The sequence below is a fragment of the Aedes albopictus genome, chromosome 3 (assembly GCF_035046485.1).
Source record: "Aedes albopictus strain Foshan chromosome 3, AalbF5, whole genome shotgun sequence".
Lineage (NCBI taxonomy): Eukaryota > Metazoa > Arthropoda > Insecta > Diptera > Culicidae > Aedes > Aedes albopictus.
In genome coordinates this window covers 321,104,368-321,125,517 of record NC_085138.1, presented here as the reverse complement: position 1 = coordinate 321,125,517, position 21,150 = coordinate 321,104,368, and the positions used below count along the sequence as shown (strand labels likewise).

General features: G+C 38.9%; 2 protein-coding genes across 7 annotated transcripts in view; one reads left to right on the top strand and one right to left on the bottom strand.

Annotated features, from left to right (window-relative positions):
• Window positions 1–21,150, bottom strand: part of LOC109401243 (WW domain-containing adapter protein with coiled-coil homolog) — a 49,657-nt gene that overhangs the window by 2,325 nt on the left and 26,182 nt on the right. For 3 of the 6 annotated variants that reach the window (XM_062842769.1, XM_062842768.1, XM_062842770.1), the window contains exons 8-10: window positions 2,098–2,336; window positions 1,848–2,023; window positions 1,617–1,780 (exon numbers count right to left, since the gene is read on the bottom strand). In XM_062842769.1, the coding sequence (XP_062698753.1) occupies window positions 1,617–1,780; window positions 1,848–2,023; window positions 2,098–2,336 (579 nt within the window). The remainder of the gene's footprint in view (window positions 1–1,616; window positions 1,781–1,847; window positions 2,024–2,097; window positions 2,337–21,150) is intronic. The other 3 variants (XM_019673710.4, XM_019673711.4, XM_029865401.2) reach the window with 1 other exon arrangement.
• Window positions 10,235–13,746, top strand: LOC115262714 (cell cycle checkpoint control protein RAD9A). Its single transcript, XM_029865402.2, has 3 exons — window positions 10,235–10,842; window positions 10,931–11,820; window positions 12,100–13,746. The coding sequence occupies exons 1-3, from the start codon at window positions 10,809–10,811 to the stop codon at window positions 12,775–12,777; spliced, it is 1,602 nt and encodes a 533-aa protein (XP_029721262.2). The 5' UTR covers window positions 10,235–10,808; the 3' UTR covers window positions 12,778–13,746.

Here is a 21,150-nt window from a genome sequence, read left to right as displayed (position 1 = left end):
AGAAATCGGTAAACAAACTTTTTTATTTGCAAGAATAACTGTATACATTTTTCGGGAAAGTTGCAGATCTATCAATTTTGAGCAAGTTTGCTGAAGACACTTTTTATGTAGCTTTAAAATTGACCGAATTTTAATTAATTCATGCACATTTTAAAGAGGGCCTTATTAGGGACAACTTTGTAGAAGACCATATTTGCCTAAAAACTCATTTGAAGGCGTTAAATGCATCTTTCCTCGTAGATCTGGTTCGTGGACCATTGTGCACTGATCACTTCTTAGATCGTAAAAAGAAAATCGGGTTAAGTACTGTAGCTGACACTTGAAAAAAGGTTTCCAAGGTGCTCGAGCCAAATGATTCAGCTGGTCAGCCGGTTCGGTTAGCAACTATCCAGATGCGTTTTTCACGAGAATTGAAGCAATTATCTTAATTCCAGAAAGGCACGTAAGGTATCTACGCCGGTATTTACGGGTTTCTCGCCTTCGCCTACGTTATTGTGTCACATCTTTATGAGCGTTTCACTTTCTTCTCGAGAATCAAATATCGCTGACGGGCTACGGCTTTGGCTTCTCTTATTTTTGCTCGCTCTATCGCAACGTTGGCGTTCCCTTGCTCCTCTTGTGTTCTTTCTGCAAATGAAGTGACGTGACGCAGCTCGACTTAAAGAAGTGGCTCACCGTGTAAATCAAATGAAGAGTCACCGAGATTTCTCTCCTCGAAATACGAGTGCAGCTGTTTCACGTCACTGAGCATACTATTTTGCTCCAGGTGTCAACTGTGATGTCCACAAGACGCGACGCGAGACAAGACATAAACACTTATCATTCTTACAATCGTCAAAGGGTTTCGAATTTACCTTTTCTGTCGACCGGATTCAGGCGCGATGTTGCCCATTTTAGGGACAATGTTCGCCTGGTTACGTGTTGTCGTACGTTGTTCGTACTCGTCCAGAGAAGATAATTTTTTACTGTTGTTTTCCACCAGGTCGAAGAAACACGATGCGATGGAGAATCATCTTCGTTCATTAATGGTCCATTAGTGTTAGTGATGAGCATCGATTCCTCACTGGTTTTATCACCTTCCCATCTTTAAAACTTATGTTGTGGTTGAATGCCGCCGCATGTACCGCTACCCCGGATGCGTTCGGTTTGTTCGACTCTACCACTGCTTTGTGTTCCCTCAAACGCATTTTCATTGAAAACTTTCCTTGCTTCGCTGAGTTATATGAAGTTTTCTTCCAGCGAAATCTTACACGATACAGCAAATCGCAAAAATTCACACTAACACAGCAATAAATGTATCAACAATAACTTAATACGCATCAGGATTGTCAACTGTCCGGCGACCCAAAGGTGGGAATAAAATTTTGGGCTTTTGGGGTTTGCGAAGAAGGGCCCGTCTCCATTTTTGGCTGATGCTGATGTGGTTGATTTGAAACCCATATCACTTTGTGCACTGGTCGATGGGGAAAGAGCGATACCCAAATCACCATGTCGTTGTGCCTCAAACCTAAATCACTAATATTTGAGACCCTCGTAGAAAATCCTCACTTTCCAGCTACCAATAAGCACAAACCCTCCATATTTAACCAAAATAAGTAAAGTAAGCGTATACTTACTTCTGTTCTTGCAGCGTCGCCGTGATTTCCGTTATTCTAACTACACTCCTAGCACATTTTAAATCTGCCGATACTTTGCTGCATTGTAGATCACCGAGAATGTGGGCCTCCTCCGACATTTTCTGCACCTGCAAGGGAAAGAACACCACGGCACATGCCGCCAGCTAGCACGCGTTAGTCTATTGCCTGTCGCTGTCGGCGCATTATTGGCCACGAGCGTACAACACTTACCGTCTTTTCCAGTATTTCCGACGGCCATCCCGTCACATGGGATATCAAATCGGCCCGGAAGTACTTCGCTAGGCTGGGCGTTAGATTCGGTCCTTGAGATCGGCCACTTTGGGACGAGGTCATCACTCCCTGCAGACTGCTCACGGCACTTGTCGTGGTCGTGCTCGTACTTTCCACTGGAAGATGGCGGAAATAGAATTTACAAAATTATAGTTCGAACTCTGAACACTCGCCGCTCCAGAATACTCACTCTTCCGATGGTCCGGTAATACCAGGTCCATTTCCTGGGTGGGCGTGGGAGGACCATCCCCGCTGAGCAGTTGGCTGCTATTGCTGCCTCCGCTCAGGTTCGCCGCCGAAGTGGACGAGTTCAGATTGTTGGGTTGGTGATTGCTGTGGTTCAGTAGCCCACTGCCACCGGACGCCATCGGCGTCGTGGGATGCGACAGGTTGGAAACATTGTAGAGCGGTGAGTTCAGTGCGTGTTCCCTGGGAATGGGAAAGAAGAGAAAAAAATGATACAGACAAAAAAAAGGCTAACGTTTCAAGAAAAAAAAAAAACTAAGTCAACTGTTGGATGATCAGTTGAAACAATTCCACATTTGATGCCTTCTATCTCCAGGAAATCCTTTAGCAGCTTCTTTACACATTAGTACAGGAGCTTAGTCTGGTATGTAGACATTCGATCAAGGCATTTCTCCAGGATCTCATAAAGGATTCCCAGAAGGAACTCCTGGAGGAAAAAATCCTAGCAAGAAACCCAGGAGGATTCCCACAAGGAACTCTTGAAGGATTTGTAGAAAGAAGTCTTTGAAGATTCCCAGAAGGAATTTCTGCAGGGTTCCCATAAGACCTCCTGGAGGATTATCAGCAGTAACTTGTGGAGCATTTCGAGAAATAAATCCTGAAGGATTCATATAAGGAACACCGGGTAGGCTTCCAGAAGGAACTTCTGCAAGATTAAAAAAAAAAGTAGAACTGGTGGATTTTCAGCAAGAATGGGGTACGTTCGGTGTAGTACTAGATTTGTAGTATTGAGCTGAATTTTAGTATGGCAACAAATCATATAACCCACGCTGTTTGCACCATTTCATTGCAGAAACGGAGAATAGGAGGCAATCAGTGTGGGTTATATGATTTCTTGGCTAATTTGATGCTATTTGAGCAAAAGTTTGGGTAACTGTGTTGTTGAAGTTGCATGAAATAAATAATACAACAACAAAGTTATCCAAACTTTTGCTCAAACAGCACCAAATTAGCCAAGAAATCATATAACCCACGCAGTTTGCACCATTTCATTGCAGAAATGCAGAATTGAACATCTCACCATACAAAAATCCAGCTCACTACTTTCAATCTAGTACTTTACTGATTGCCTCCTATGGGGCACGTTCGGTGTAGTACTAGATTTGAAGTAATGAGCTGAATTTTTGTATGGTGAGAAGGTCAATTCTCCATTTCTGCAAAGAAATGGTGTAAAAAGCGTGGGTATTATGATTCCTTGCCTAATTTGATGCTGTTTGAGCAAAACTTTGGATAACTATGTTGTTTATGTTGCAAGAAATGGAGAGAACAACAACACTGTTGCCCAAAGTTTTGCTCAAACAGCATCAAATTAGGCAAGGAATCATAATGGGGCACGTTCGGTGTGGTACTAGATTTGTAGTAATGAGCTGAATTTGAGTATGGTGAGAAGGTCAATTCTCCGTTTCTGCAATGAAATGGTGCAAAAAGCGTGGGTATTATTATTCCTTGCCTAATTTTATGCTGTTTGAGCAAAACTTTGGATAACTATGTTGTTTATGTTGCATGAAATGGAGAAAACATCTACACTGTTTTCCAAAGTTTTGCTCAAACAGCATCAAATTAGGCAAGAATTCATAATACCCACGCTTTTTGCACCATTTCATTGCAGAAACGGAGAATTGATCTTCTCACCATACTAAAATTCAGCTCATTACTACAAATCTAGTACTTCATCGATCTGTCCTATACCCACGCTATTTGCACCATTTCATTGCAGAAACGGAGAGTTGACCTTCTCACCATACTAAAATTCAGCTCATTACTACAAATCTAGTACTTCACCGATCTACCCTATTGATCATCTCATCATACAAAAATCCAGCTCACTACTTTCAATCTAGTACGTCACTGATTGCTTCCTATGGGGCACGTTCGGTGTAGTACTAGATTTGTAGTAATGAGCTGAATTTTAGTATGGTGAGAAGGTCAATTCTCCGTTTCTGCAATGAAATGGTGCAAAAAGCGTGGGTATTATGATTCCTTGCCTAATTTTATGCTGGTTGAGCAAAACTTTGGATAACTATGTTGTTTATGTTGCCAGAAATGAAGAAAACAACAACACTGTTGCCCAAAGTTTTGCTCAAACAGCATCAAATTAGGCAAGGAATCATAATACCCACGCTTTTTGCACCATTTCATTGCAGAAACGGAGAATTGACCTTCTCACCATACTAAAATTCAGCTCATTACTACAAATCTAGTACTTCACCGATTTGTCCTATTGACCTTCTCACCATACTAAATTTCAGCTCATTACTTCACCGATCTGTCCTATTCCTTAAGGATTCCTAGCTGGAGCTGTTGGGAGTCCTATAGGAAAGATCGGTGAAGTACTAGATTTGTAGTAATGAGCTGAATTTTAGTATGGTGAGAAGGTCAATTCTCCGTTTCTGCAATGAAATGATGCAAAAAACGTGGGTATTATGATTCCTTGCCTAATTTGATGCTGTTTGAGCGAAGCATTGGATAACTTCGTTGTTTATGTTGCAAGAAATGGAGAAAACAACAACACTGTTGCCCAAAGTTTTGCTCAAACAGCGTCAAATTAGGCAAGGAATCATAATACCCACGCTTTTTGTACCATTTCATAGCAGAAACGGAGAATTGACCTTCTCACCATACTAAAATTCAGCTCATTACTACAAATCTAGTACTTCACTGATCTATCCTATTGACTTTCTCACCATACTAAAATTCAGCTCATTACTACAGATCTAGTACTACACCGAACGTCCCCCATTATGATTCCTTGCCTAATTTGATGCTGTTTGAGTAAAACTTTGAATAACTGTGTTGTTTATGTAGCAAGAAACGAAGAAAATAACAACACTGTTGCCCAAACAGTATCAAATTAGGCAAGGAATCATAATACCCACGCTTTTTGCACCATTTCATTGCAAAAAACGGAGAATTGACCTTCTCACCATACTAAAATTCAGCTCATTACTACAAATCTAGTACATCACTGATCTGTCCTATTCCAAAAGGAATTGCTGGAGCAATAGGACAGATCGGTGAAGTACTAGATTTGTAGTAATGAGCTGAATTTCAGTATGGCGAGAAGGTCAATTCTCCGTTTCTACAATGAAATGGTGCAAAAAGCGTGGGTATTATGATTCCTTGCCTAATTTGATGCTGTTTGAGCAAAACTTTGGGCAACAGTGTTGTTGTTTTCTCCATTTCTTGCAACATAAACAACATAGTTATCCAAAGTTTTACTCAAACAGCATCAAATTAAGCAAGGAATCATAATACCCACGGTTTTTGCACCATTTCTTTGCAGAAACGAAGAATTGACCTTCTCACCATACAAAAATTCAGCTCTATTCTTGGACAAGTCCTGAAAGAATTCCAGAAGGAACTCATTGAAGAATCTCAGAATGAACTCCTGATGAAATCTTAGAAAAAACTATCGGAGATATTCCAGAAAGAATTTCTAAGGGAAAAATTGGATAACTGACACTGAGGAAGATTACAAGTGGTAGTCGAAATACGCGTATCTGTCAAAGGATAAGCAACACAGGGCGAATTAAAAGGTACGAAACTGATTACGAAGATAAACAACATAGTTATCCAGTTTTGCTCAAACAGCATCAAATAAGGCAAAGAATCATAATATCCACGCATTTTGCACCATTTCATTGCAGAAACGGAGAATTGACCTTCTAATCATACTAAAATTCAGCTCATTACTACAAATCTAGTACTACACCGAACGTGCACTGTTTACGGAAAACCTCGCGGAAAACCATGAAGAAAGAGCTGTCGCAACTGCTTTGAAATAAAAATGTAGATGTCCCTTTGCTCCGGTTCCCCGGGGACATTCCAGAGGTCCTATGAAAATGCGGAGGAACTCCAGATACTCATAAATTTTACTGTTAGTACAGGTATGTTCCGTTTTTATCAACACGGTCCACGATTTTCAGTTAACAAAAACGGAATAATTTTTTTTGACAAAATATTTTACAACATTTTAATATGAATTGGAAATTTCACTGTAGAACACATTCCAAAAGTAAAAATATGCAGTTTACTATGAAGTTTAATTGTTTTTTGATGTTTTAGCACATCTTGGTTGCGCAGTTCAAACGCCGACAAGAGATTTTCACCACATTTTTACTTATATGTGTACTTCCTTTCGGAAAGCATTTCTCCACGAGTATCATCTTCTCAGATTCCTATAAATGTTTCATCTAGGATACTTTTAGGAAATCTCCAGGAAATTTTTCTAAGCAATCACTTGTAACTTCTCCAGAATATTGGATTCCCCAAGAAGTTCCTCCAGAATTCTTATAGGTTACCTTGTATCATGCCACGTGTTTTTATTCTGGAATTCGATAAGAATTATTAGAGAAACAAGGTTCTGCCACTTATGATTTCTTCAGAAATTTCTGCTCGGATCAACCTTTTAAATTTCTCCTGGAGTTTCTTTTGGGGATCCCTTCAAATATTCCACCAGGAATTGGAATTTATTAACCTTTTTTATGCATTATGTTGGGAACAGCTCGCTGACGTAGTGTACGGTTTGGGACTAGAATGGCCCTAATGCACAAGGTGCAAGACAAGATGGGCTAAGAAAATAAATCTAGGATTTAACCTAGACAACCTGCTGAAATGGGGCACGTTCGGTGTAGTACTAGATTTGTAGTAATGAGCTGAATTTTTGTATGGTGAGAAGGTCAATTCTCCATTTCTGCAATGAAATGGTGCAAAAAGCGTAGGTATTATGATGCCTTGCCTAATTTGATGCTGTTTGAGCAAAACTTTGGATAACTATGTTGTTTATGTTGCAAGAAATGGAGAAAACAACAACACTGTTGCCCAAAGTTTTGCTCAAACAGCATCAAATTAGGCATGGAATCATAATACCCACGCTTTTTGCACCATTTTATTGCAGAAACGGAGAATTGACCTTCTCACCATACTAAAATTCAGCTCATTACTACAAATCTAGTACTTCACCGATCTGCCCTATTCATCCAAGAGTTGCTTTGGAGATTTACCAAGATTTTACTTTTGGAATACAGATTGGACTGTTATCCGAAGTCGGGTTTTGGCGCTTCCCAAAAATATATCTCGCAAACGGAATGCTGTAAGCTGAAATTTTGGCTGATTAGTTATCCATGTTAGCTTGACAAATTGTCCAAATTGCAGCTTGTTAGAGTATTCCGTGCCTCAGATATGTGTTTGAAAAGCATCAGATCCCGGCTCCGTATAATCGAGCCCGATCTGTATAGAGTTTCTCCGTTTCTTCAAATTTTTTTACGGGAACGCTTTCAACATTACTTTCTGAAATTCCTCCAGAAATTTTTTCTGATATATCTCCATGGGTTCTTTCTAGGGTTCCTCCAGAATTTCTTTCTGAAATTCCTTCAACAGTGTTCTTGGATTCTTTAAAGAGTTTCTTATGATATTTTTCCCTAGAATGTCCTCCATCCAAAAATTTCTTTGAAGGATTCCTGCAGGACTTTGTTTTGGTATTAATGCGCAGTAGAAACACCTACTGGAACTTTTATTATGAATACTTCCAAGAGATTTTCCATGAGGATTCTATCTTTCATCTTTGTTATTTCCCCATGATTACTAGATGAACTAGCCTTGGGCTGAAAATCTCGTTAATAAAGATAATATAGTAATAATAATTCTTCCCGATTTCTTACTGCGTTTACTGGAAATCTCCCAGAAGTTTAGTCTAGTAATCTTCCAGGCATTCTTTCTTCAAATCCTCTAAAAGTTCCTTGTGGGAATCCTTGAGAAATTCCTTCTAGAAATCCTGAATAAGTTCTTTTAAGAAATCATCCAATTATTCCTCGAGAGATATTTTCAGAATTGATGGGATCTCTTTAGGATTTTTGGGAATCCTTAGTTTCTTCTGGGAATCCTTCAGGAGTTGCTGAAAAAATTCCCAGATCTTTTTCCAAGATCCTAGACTCCTCTTTCTTAGAGAAACTTATTTCTGAAAGACTTAACTTTTAATTCACCTAAAGGAACTTCTGAATTACTTCCTGACGATTTCTCAGAAGAAATACATTAAGGAATCTGTAGCAATACAAGGTAGAATCGCTAGTAGGAATTACTGAAGAAAACAAGAGGAATGAAGGGTGACAAGAGAGATCTCTGGTAGAAATTTGAGTCCCGTCGGTAAGAAATAGCGACCAAAAGAGAAGAATTCAGCACATCGCGTAATTCCAAGAAAATCGTGTAAAAAATCGCGTGAAATTTATTTCACCTAAAGAAAAGTCTAGTAAAAAGATTGTAGTGTAAAAATTCAGGCAATAACAGGCAAATAAAGCCTTAAACTGTTGAATTCCTCGAATAACACTCGAAGAGGCGGGCCAAGTTCCAGTTGGAACGTAGAGCCGTAAAGAAGGAGGAGAAAAAAAAGGATCTTCAGAAGGAAGTTCTTGGAGGAATACCCAGATGTACATCTTGGAGCAATCTCCGGAAGGAAACCCCAATTAAAGTGCTTTAACACAATAAGCTAATGAAATAGAAAAAATGTTTGATTATCCAGAGTCCTTTGATGGTTTTATATGCACATCCCATCCATTATTGATCTATAATGATTACACACCAAATTTTTTGAAACGCTTCCAGCACAAAAAAAATCAGCAAAATAAATTGCTGAATTTCAGCAATTTTTTTGCTGAATTTCAGCACAACGTTGCTGATCAACTGTCAAAATTGCTGGATGGTTCAGCAAGTTGAAAAATAATTGCTGATATTCAGTAAATTCGCATTGCTGAATGAAATCAGCACAAAAAAAATCAGCAAAGTTTGCTGAATACCAGTAAACAAAATTTGGTGTGTAGTTACTTATGTTGCACTTGGTAAATGATTGAGCTATTTTACAAAAAGACAAAATTGTTGATGATGATATTGATATTCACGTGTTAAGTCCTACCACCTCCAGTCAGATATTCTTAAATTAAATTGGCTCGGTTTAATTTTTCTATTGGACTATTAGTTTAGTTTTTCTCATGTTCAAATAAGAAGTAAAATTGTGCGTGAGAGAAAGCGAGAATTAACATTATTTACAGCTAAATTTGAAATGTGTTGAAAGCTACTGTGGCGAATACAGTAACAAATTTTGAAAACGACGTATAATCAATGCTACACCATTGATTATACGTCGTTTTCAAAATTTATTACTGAATACGTCTTCCATGTTATCATTGTTGGTTGCTTCAAATTCATTCATGGATGCATTGCTTCAAGATTAATGTTAAACTATAAATAAGTCGTTTTCGAGGGAACAAATTTGACAAAAACTTTAGTGTTGATAAAAACGGAATGAAATGTTGACGAAATCGAATAGTGACAAAAACGGAACATACCTGTATCAATAGGACAGATCGGTGAAGTACTAGATTTGTAGTAATGAGCTGAATTTTAGTATGGTGAGAAGGTCAATTCTCCGTTTCTGCAGTGAAATGATACAAAAAGCGTGGGTATTATGATTCCCTGCCTAATTTGATGCTGTTTGAGCAAAACTTTGGGCAACAGTGTTGTTGTTTTCTCCATTTCTTGCAACATAAACAATATAGTTATCCAAAGTTTTGCTCAAACAGCATCAAATTAGGCAAGGAATCATAATACCCACGCTTTTTGTACCATTTCATTGCAGAAACAGAGAACTGACCTTCTCACCATACTAAAATTCAGCTCATTACTACAAATCTAGTACTACACCGAACGTGCCCCATTTCGACAAGATTCCATTATTCACAATCTTTCAAAATAGTTTCATAGAGAAACGTTCCCCAAGGGAATCCGAAATAATTCCAGAATCATCTGGATTTCTGGTTTCGTTTCCTATGTTTTTGAAACAACAAAATTTGAACATTTCATCAAGATTGGTTCAAGTCCAACAGAGCAATGAATAATTAATAAATTTTTTAGTTCACCACTGGACTGCGCATACAGTCTTCATAAGTGCGAAAACGTTAATAAAAGTCCGCGATTGCATCAAATCCAGTTGATACAAGCATTGGTAAACAATGACTTCACACGTCGCTCCTGAGCCCTTCTCAGCTTATTCACAAAAACTAAGACCGTTATCAGATAGAGCAAACATCGATCTTCGGATAACGTTGTTCATTTGCGTGGGCGGGCTGCTGTTATGCCCTCCGAAGCGTTTTAGAAAAAAAGACACAAGACCTCTTGGGCCCTTTTCAAATGTTGCTCCAGAATTTCCGATTTTCAACTGCACGAGCAATATATAAGTGCTTAAAACACACCGACTTGATTTGTTGCAATCGCGCACTTTTATTTACGTTTTCGCACTCTTGAAAACTCGTGCGATAGTCCCAGTGGTGAACTAAAATTGAAATGCGCTATTATCAATTTGAAAGTTCGATCGAAAGTTCAAAAATCGAGCCAAAATGATGCTAACCATTTTGATGTTAAACACGACAACACTACATCAGTCCACTGTTCTACTGAGCACACGAGACAAACGGCGAAGTGAGAAACAAGACAACCAAGCACGCAAAAACCAACCGCGGGAATTCGCCCGGCGCCCGTCTCGGCGCCGTATCATCTGTCAAAATGCACAAGTGACAACACGAAAGATGTTTACTCACACCGGTTGTTGTTGATTTTTCCAAATTTGTATAGAAATTTCCCTGAAAATACACAATTTAACGTATCAAAATGAACTGCATCATCACCGGGAGGAATATGAAAAGTAAGTACCGTTGTTAGCGTTTCGATTACGCTGCCATTTCTAACCTTAATTGCATGATTTTCTGTCACGACGACGGTTTCATCTACAGTCCTCGCCCGAACGGTGAATTTCTTCTCCAAAATCGGAACGGAGTTGTATTTGGAGGCACTGCCAACGGGGCTGTCGCTGAAGGCCCTCAATTCAATAAACACCGCTTACGTGGTGACCAACTTTGGATTGAAGTATTTTATTAGCTTCCGCCAGGGAGCAAACGACCGCTTCGAGGAGAACAACTGCAAGGTGTCGATCAAACCGATGTTGAAGATATTCAAGCGGCTGGGGACGATTCAGATCTGCAAGATCTGGATACAGGTAAACCGGAAGAAGATTGTCTTTCAGTTTCAGTGTAAATCGGATATCTTGAAGACTCATATTATTCCGCTGCTGGAACATGAGCACATCAATTCGCTGCGATTGCCGGAAAGCTTCGCTAATAAGGTGGTGGGGGACCACAAGGTGTTCAACAAAGTTCTGATGCACTTCCATAGGAATGTTAAGGAAGTTACTTTCGATGTGAAAAGTGATGAAACTGTAGTGTCTAATTATATTGAGAATACCAGTAGGGATCGGACCACGATGAGGTCATCCCTATCGATCGAAAGCACTGCCTTCAAGTTGTACGATTTGGAGTCCCCTTCCAGTATAACGTTCTGCTACAAGGAATTCAAAGCTATGGCCAACTATGCCGAGCAGAATCACATGACGGTGGAAATGAACTTTGACCAGGCCGGGGGACCCCTGATGATCCGGATGAAGAAGGACGACGTCCTGCAGATTCGGTTCATAATGGGCACGATGAGACCCCGGCTGGAGAAGCAGAATCGAAGCGTGCAGCGGGCGAATCGAAAGCTGGACGATCAACTGGGACAGAACAAAGCGACTCCCACGAGAAAGGCAGACAGCGAACGGATCGATACCTGTCGGACGTCTATCACTCAGGTGAGTTGGTTGTACTCGGGGAGGCGTGGCCGCTCAATTGAAACTTTTGTCTTATGAAGAGTAATAAAAAAACAAAATGATTGTTGACCATTTCCACAACTATTATTAATCCTCCTTGTGCATTAGGGTAATTTTTTACCCAAACCGTACACTACGTCAGCGAGCTGTTCCCAACGTGATGTATTTGGAATGGATGGATGGAAGGTTTAATAGAGTGGCCTCCACCAGTATAGGATAAAAATTCGCTTCTAATACTTATTCTATGATTTTTCCCGACAGGACAGCGATCGAACGCAAATGCCCGACTCGGAATCGAGAAACAGCTGCCTACGAGGCGACGACACTCGTCACGACTCAGAATTGGCCCCGGTCGCGCTCCAGCAAACTCCCCAGGCAAGACGCAGCGAGGTACCATCCCGGATGACTTCCGACAAACCCAACCGAGAAACGTTCCTAGACGGGTTGAACACTCTTTCGACGTCCTCCTCGGTGGCCTTTGGTCTGCACCCACCAGCCGTTCCACTACCGAACAATCCGCCCCTCCGGACCGAAGACGACCCGGAATCGTACGACATAGTATTCGCCGGCAATTCCAACGATCCCAATTCCGAGAGCCAACAAGGTGTGCAAATTCCGGCCTCCAGCAAGCGCAGGGTCGATTCCCAGGGCAAACCTAACGCTAAAAGACCGAACTTATCGCAGCTTCGTTCGGAAGCACTGTTCACCGGAGCAGCGGCGGGAGCAGCTCAGCCTCTGGCGGCGTCAACATCCTCCCGGCTGGCGATTAACATTCCCGAGAGTGTTCCGGAATCACCGGAAGTGATTGCCGAGCGCAAGCGAAAAGAGGAACGGATGCGGCACGTGTTCCGCAAGTGCTTCGAGGATACTTTTGATCCACGCAAGGTCGGCACCAGTACAGCCGTTTTCGCCGAAAATTCCGATCCGGAGGATAATTAGTAGGTTCTGCTTTTATGGAAATCGGGCGTTGTATAACCCTAGTTGTTGCTAAGTTTGTTTGGGTATAAGGAATAAAACAGTAATCAACTTTCCTTCAAATTGATGTGTGTAGATAATAGAAAGAATCAATCCTTTTTCAAGACCATTGATGACATAAATTATTACGATTGAATGAATACCTTTTTTATTTCTTTTCGGGTCTGTCACTGCGACCAGTTATCAGACCTATTGTGACATTACCAGTATCCTTAGTGTAGTGCATAATGCATTACTCCATTGCAAATGAAGGGCAATAAAATATAAATTTCGTTACGTTCTGTTCTCTTAGAACCTTCAAAAGCTACCAAATTTAAAGATAATGACACACGATTTAAACTAAGGAATCCCCGAATGATTTCAGAGAGGAATCTAAGAAGGAATTCCAGGAGCAGTCTTGGTAGAGATCACAGTCATTTGAACCTTTTCGTCGATATTCGGCCTCCTTTGTCTCCGACATTCGCCACACAAGCAATCAAACTACAGTACGAAACAAAAATGTCAAACGAATGCACTTCACCACGATAGCGTCTTCTGGAGACGGTTCAGCTTTTGTTATTCCGGTCTTCTTTCATAATGAGAGCTGTGTTGGCCAAATGTGTTTCGTATTCAATGCAACATGCAATAATAAACCAATACTAACATTCATAATCGGAATTTAATGAAAATTTAAGCGAAAAGCTAGGATTAGACAAATGCCATCGTGTCAAACGACATTGATTTGACGCTTCCTTAATTTTATTGAACTTCGTTCTACCACTCGTGTTGTGTGTAACGAATCGAAGGTAGTGAAAAGTGTCGAATTTTTACAAGACTGCCAGGAGGAGCCTAAAAGAAACTCCCGGAGGAACCCATGAAGAAAATACAGGACTAATCTCTGCAGGAATTGCTGTATGAGACCCTGAAGGAATTTCTGCAGGAATCTGGTGGATCTAGAATCTCTCTTTTAGAGAGATATCTACAGATAGTTCTGAAAAACCTTGATTGAAGTTTTTGAGGAATTTCAGAAAGAACTTCAGCAAGAATCCCCGAAAGATTCCGGGAAGAATCCCCAAATGAATTGAAGCAGAAATTCCAAGGTATTACAGCAGGAATTCCCAAAGGAGTTCCAGAAGAAATCTCCGAATAAATTACAGCCAGGAATGCTCAACATAATTACAGTGGGAATTTTCAAGGGAATTTGGAAAAGAGTCCCCATAGGATTTCTAGGAGGAATCAACGAAAAGTATTCTGGAGAACCTAACTAACATTTTCAGCGCTATAAGCTTCAGTCATTTGCTTTCTGTTGGGTAACAATAGAATTGAAGCAGTCAACGCTGAATAAAAGAGAAGTTAGTCAAATATAAACCATAAGCTAATACATGACTGCAAAACAAGCACCATACAACTACCAAACTTGGTTTTCTGAAATCAATCATTTGTTACTAGGGCTGCCTTTACTGCACTCTATTTAAACTCCGGGAGATTTCCCGGATGATGTGAAAACTTGAATAAATCGATTAGGAGTCACCACTAATTGAGCAACTGCTACTATACAGTAATACTGACAAATCCACAAACCAGCGGCGCTTTAATGGCTGTTATGCAATATCATTATAACAAGAAGCTGTAGGTAATAAAGAAACTGTTGGTATACCAACACGGCTTGTCGGATGTAAACATTATTGTCAAAACAAACTTTAAGCGGGATATATAGCTACTACACAAATACTTTACAGCTATCCATCTCTTTGCTGTGAAATTATTTGGGTTGCTTTAATACAACACCAGAAGATTTGCCGGAAGATGCAAATCGAATAAGAGTCCCAACCAATAAAACAGCTGCTTTTATACAGTACGTTTTGTTATGTTGCCAAATACACAAAACAGAAGCGCTTCGTAGCTGTTTAAAGAACACTCTTTCAGCTAGAAGCTGCGACGAAGAACCTGTTGGCGCAACCATACAGCTTGTTCAATGTAAACATGACTGCGTTTGACGTTTCACAAGATTTTGCAGCAAGATGAAGTTGGGTAAGGTTTTATGTGACACAATTATAAAGCCTTGTCTGGAGTAAAACAAAACAGGCTATTTTCTATGCTTTTTATATATAACAGTGCGGCAGCGAGGACATCATCGGGATCAGTGAATACGGAGATCGGGAGTTTGATTCTCAGTAGCGGCAAGTACTTTAATTATTCAATTTTAAAATCGGAAATTCCAATTCCACATGTATTGTGTCACGGTATCCATAACCTAATTATATTTAATCGAATAATTTGGGGATGTCGTATAAATATTATAAAACAACTGTGAAAAGGCTGAAAAGCGCCTTTTCAAGATGTTATTCAATTAGTGGTTACATAGGAGCCGAGAAAAGAGCTATGACTTAGTGCCATAGAAGCTGCTCGCACAGCATATACATATGGATTAAGTTCGCCAGATTCATTGGTATAGGGCTTGCATAGAAGCTTCCGTTCATATGTACAACACAGTAACTCAGCATCAAGCCGTATTGAGGACGCTATGTGGACGTTTACATACACAATAAATGTTAGTTGGGAAATCTCTTAAGGAACTCCCGGAGATATTCCTGAGAGAATTCTAGGAGGAATTGGTGAAAGAATTCCACGAAGAATCCTCCAAAAAAAAATCCAAAAGGAAACCCCGAAGGAATTCCAGCAGGAAGAAGGAATTCTAGGTAGAATCCTCGGAGGAATTTCATACGGGATCCACGAAGGAATTCCAGAAGGAATCTCCGACGGAATGTCAGGAAAAATCCCCGAAGAACCCCACAGACAAACCACCGAAGAATCTCCGAAGGAATTCCAAGAGGAATCTCAGATAGGATTCCAGGACAAATTCTCGAAGGAATACCAGGAGGAAAACCAGAATGAATTCTAGTATGATTATCCGAAGATATTTGAAAAGAAATCAACAAAGGAATTCCATGAGGACATCACAAAGGAATTCCCGACGGAATATCAGGAGGAATCCTCGGAGGAATTTTAAGAGGAATCCTCGAAGGAAGTCCAGAAAGAATCCTTAAAGAATGTTCGAAAGAATTCTAGGAAGAACCTTTAAGGACAAGGTATTTGGAGTACATAGCTCAAAATTTCTAGAGCACCGTTTTTTAGAACCGTTGAACGGATTTGGATGAAAATGCATCACGCTAATTTTTCAGTTGTTGTCAACAGCTTGATGCATTTTAATCCAAATCCGTTCGACGGTTCTAAAAAACGGTGCTCTAGAAATTTTGAGCTATGTACACCAAATACCTTGTCCTTAAACAAAATACAGGAGAAATACAGAGAACCCTGTTGTTGTTTTCTCCATTTCTTGCAACTACCCAAAGTTTTGCTCAAACAGCATCAAGTTAGGCAAGGAATCATAATACCCACGCTTTTTGAACCATTTCATTGCAGAAATTCACCATACACAAATTCAGCTCATTACTTCAATTTTAATATTTCACCGATCGTGTCCTATTCCAGTGGAAATTTTCGAGGGATTTCGAGAAAAAATCCAAAAAGGATTACTTTAGGATGAATCAACGAAATATATCCAGAAGAATCTCTGAAGGAGTTTTAAGGAGAAATTACTGAAGGAATTCTAGGAGGAATCACCGAAACAATTTCAATAAGAATCCACGAAAGAATTCCAGAAGAAATTCCTGAATGATTTCTGCGAGAAATCACTGAAGGATTTTTAGAAGGAATTCCATGAGAGATCTCCGGTGAAATTCCAGGAAGAATCTCTGCAGAAATTCACTGAAGGATTTTCAAGAGGAAATTCCAAAGGAAATACAAGAGAAATCTCCAGATGGAATTCCCGTTGAAACTTCAGGAGGAGTTCCCGAAGAAATTTCAGGAGGAATCTCCGAAAGAATTCAGTGAAATTCCAGGAAGAATCTCTGAAGAAATTCACTGAAGGATTTTCAAGAGGAAACTCCAAAGGAAATACAAGAGAAATCTCCGAAGAATCTCCAGGTGGAATTCCCGTTGAAATTTCAGGAGTCCCCGAAGAAATTTCAGGAGGAATCTCCGAAAGAATTCAAGGAATAATCTTCGAATTAATTTCAGGAGGAAACCCCTAAGAAATTACACCGTGTCCAATAAGTTCTCATACAAAACACACATTTAGAAAATATCATTTTATTTCGCATGTGTGATTCATATTTTCAAAATGAATACATGTATTGAAAGGCCACATAATACTGATTAAATATAGCATACGGTTTAGAATAACTTTATTTTCTATTTGTTTTTATAAGCCTAGCAGTACACTACCATTTTCTGAAATCCGTTTTCTCCGGCACGCAAGAAAAATATCCGACATTTTTTTTTCATTCTACGGTAGCAAAATAGAGTCTATAAGGATAAATTTTGAGTTTGTATCCCAAGTTATGTACCAAATGGATATACAAAGGCTAAAACAATAAATTTTTAGTGATGATATGGTAAGAAATTTGCTCAACTTGGGCTGATTTACATGAAAATAACCGTTATATCAAAGATAAATATCATAAAACGTAAATTTTGGACAAAATTCACCACAATAGGAATACAAGCATGTTTTATAAGTGAGAATGGAGTGAATCAACCAGATAAGGTGCACCCATGCTTCTTTAACACAACAAATCTCATTGAAACAGGTAAATGGACATTTTTGTTTAATTTACGTTTTATTTTGTACAAAATGGACTTACGACACATAAGCGATCAGCAGAGAAGGATGAAGGACAGTTAGTTTCGAAACATATGCTGTATTTGGTGTATGTTAGTTGGTCTTTCAATAAATAAATTTACTTTGAAAATACTAATAACAGATGTGAAATTAATTAAATTTGATTTTGTATGAGAACTTATTTGACACGGTGTACATAGGGGTAGGCGGGGCATTATGGACACCCGGGGCAAAATGGACACCCTGAATATTTTGAAATATGCGAACTTTTTTGAACTTTTAATGAATGGAGAATATAGTCCATTTGTCTAAAACGTAGTTTCAGGAAATAAACATTCGAAATTAAAATTACACTTGATTTTACACGAAAACGTTGCGTCCTGCATTTTTTGTGCATGGAAATTATAATTTTCACACCATCTAAAATAAGATTTAGTGATTAATTTATTGCAGGTCGATTAAAACCTGATATTTCTAGAACACATGCAAGTAGTTTTGCTGTATCTACATGCTTAACATGTTTATATTTTCTTTTTTATTATATCAAAAATCAAGTTTGGAAATATCTTCTGCTGCCGGGGCAAAATGGACACTCATCTTTTTGATAGAAGCGGCAAGGGAAAAATATAACCTAAATCACAAACCAACCAAATTCTTCGATTTCAGTATATTTTCGGTTAAATGTTCACTATAGTAGACATAGGGTGAAACAAATTGGTCAAAAAACGACAGAAGAGGAAAATAGTTGTTCTAGGCAAAGCTGTACATGCTGACAAAAACGAAGCTTTATCCAAAACAGCCTGAATTTAAATTAACTGAACAAAAATGAACTACTTCGGCGTATTTGACATCCATAATAGTTGTTTTGTAATGAAATGACTTTATAAGTGTAAATAATGTACGAAATTCGTAAAAGTCTCATGGTGACCATATTGCCCCATGGGGGTGTCCATTCTGCCCCGTATGCTTGAAGACGGTCATGAAAAACTAACATTTTTTAAACCATTTTTTGAAGTGGATAAATCATTTTTCTTCGTGAGCATTCTTATGCAATAGATGCTAAATAGACTTTAAAAGGATACATTTATCAAAAAACTAAACTTTTTTTTACATCTTGCCAGGTAAAGTTGGCAAAAACCTTAGGGTGTCCATATTGCCCCGCCTACCCCTAAGTAATCCGTCTGACATCCGATTTAAATTCTCTTGGCTCCAAATGAAAGCTACAACATCCTAGTAGAACCCTATTGAATTTTATTACGATCGGACATTTGGTTACCGAGATATCTTTCGAAGAGTGCTTGGAAGTAATATAGGTTAGCTTTTTGAGAGATTTTTGACATATAGCATATTGATAAATATCTCAGCCGTCTGTCAACCGATTTTAGTTCTCTTAGCACCAAATGGAAGCTACAACATCCTAGCAGAATGGTCTGAAATTTTATTGCGATTGGACATTTGGTTATTGAGATATCTTTCGAAGAGTACTTAGGAGTTATACAACTAAACTACTTCTGAGCTAATTTATTCGACTGATTAAGAGATATTAGACAAAGTGTATCTCGCTGATTTTCTTATCCATTTGTTAATCGATTCAAGATCTTTTGGCAGTTAACAAAAGATACAATATTCCAGAATATGTAAGCTATTTTTTTAACATTCCATACAAGTTTCTAAGAGGTATCTGGCATTTCTGGTAGTTTAGTCCATGATCCATGATGCTATTTTGGAAACCAATCCACTAGATGCCAAATTCACAACATTTTCTAGAACTTTTGATCAATCACGCAAAATAAATATGTTAAATACAAATAATACAACAAGAATTTTAATAAGTGTAAGAAGGGTTCTGTTCACCATAGGTGGATTAAATCGGGTTTTTTACTTTAATCTAACATTAAGACATTGTTTATTTGACTTATTATATCCGCCGTCTCGAGCTTTACGCTTGAGTCCTTCCGTAAAGTTTTGCACAGTACCTGCTTTTTGATAAAAGATTCCTTTCTTGACGTTTTATAAAGGTTCCAATTCACGGTTACTCAATATTTTTTATTGGTGTGAGTTTTGAGGTGAATAAAATATTACGTATTTTGGAAAACGATTGGAAACTTGGAACATGGAATTGCAAGTCACTAGGTTTCGCAGGATGACGAATTACGTGAAAATCGTTGTCGGCGACATGAACGCGCAGGTAGGAAGGCAGGAAATGTACAGATCGGTAAACGGGCGAAACAACCTGCACGCCGTATCGAATGATAACGGACAGCGATGCGTAAACTTTGCAGCGCCTCCCGCGGCATGGTAGTCCGAAGCACCTTCTTTCCCCGCAAAGATATCCACAAAGCCACCTGGAGATCACCCAACCATCAAACAGAAAACCAAATCGACCACGTTCTAATCGACGGTAAATTCTTCTCGGATATAACCAATGTCCGCACATACCGCAGGGCGAATATAGATTCAGATCACTACTTGAATTTTCTATCAATTGGCATCTTTGAATCGATTGGTTCAGTTAAATAACTAAGTTTTCTAAAGCAAGTAGCTCAAAAGTAGTGTGTTTTAATTTGGTTTTGACAATTAGGGTATTGTACCATTTGGGCAGGCGTACCTATTTTGGGCACTTGCCGCTATAACTAAGTCAATTTCAAACCGATGGATTTGAATTTTTGTACAGAGTTAGATACTGTGCGTGCCTAACTCTATACAGAATTTCAAATCAATCGGTTTGAAATTGACTTAGTTATAGCAGCAAATGCCCAAAATAGGTACACCTGCCCAAATGGTACAAGACCCTATCTTCGAAAAATGCGTAATAATTTAAAATTCTCTCTTCGGCAAAGTTGTGGCCCCTGTCCCACTCTAGAATTCGTTCTTTGACATCAAACTTCTATCTCTTATCGTTTTCTTGCAATTTCGAATTAAAGGTCGCATATCAGATCATAAATTTGCAATCGTCATGGTAAGCACTTTTTTGCGCACTATGCCGCACATTTAAATCAAAATGGCAAGAAAACGATTAGAGTTAGAAGTTTGACGTCAAAGAACGAATTGTAGAGAGGAACAGGGGCAACAACTTTACCAAAGAATTTTTTTTTAATTTATTACGCATGTTTCAAAGATAATTGACATAAACAAATTAAAACACACAATTTTTAGCTATTTTGCTCTGGAAAACTTAGTTATTTAACTAAACCAATCGATTCAAAGATGCCAATTGATATAAAATTCAATAATCTTTCGAATAAGGATAAAAAAAAAACTGCGATAAGTTTGACCATGTTAAAGTTATAGCCAGTTAAGGCTATAAGCGTCAAAAACATGGGGAGTTCAATAACTACGTAACGGTTGAGATTTGACCATATGCGTAGAACATTTTTTTTCCTATCACCCTTTAAAAATTTTGCACTCATGAACCTAACACCCTGTATATCCCGCTTACAGTTTGTTTTGGCTACAATGTTTACATCCGACAAGCCACGTTGAAAAACCAATACAGCTTTTAGCTGACAAGTGATTGATTTTAGAAAACTGAACTGGGTAGTTGTATGGTTTTTTGTATTGCAGCTGTGTATTAGCTTATGGTTTATTTTTGACTAGCTTCATTTTTATTCAGCGTTCATTTCTTGAATTCAGCTGTTATACAGCAAGATGCAAATGACTGAAGTTTATAGCGC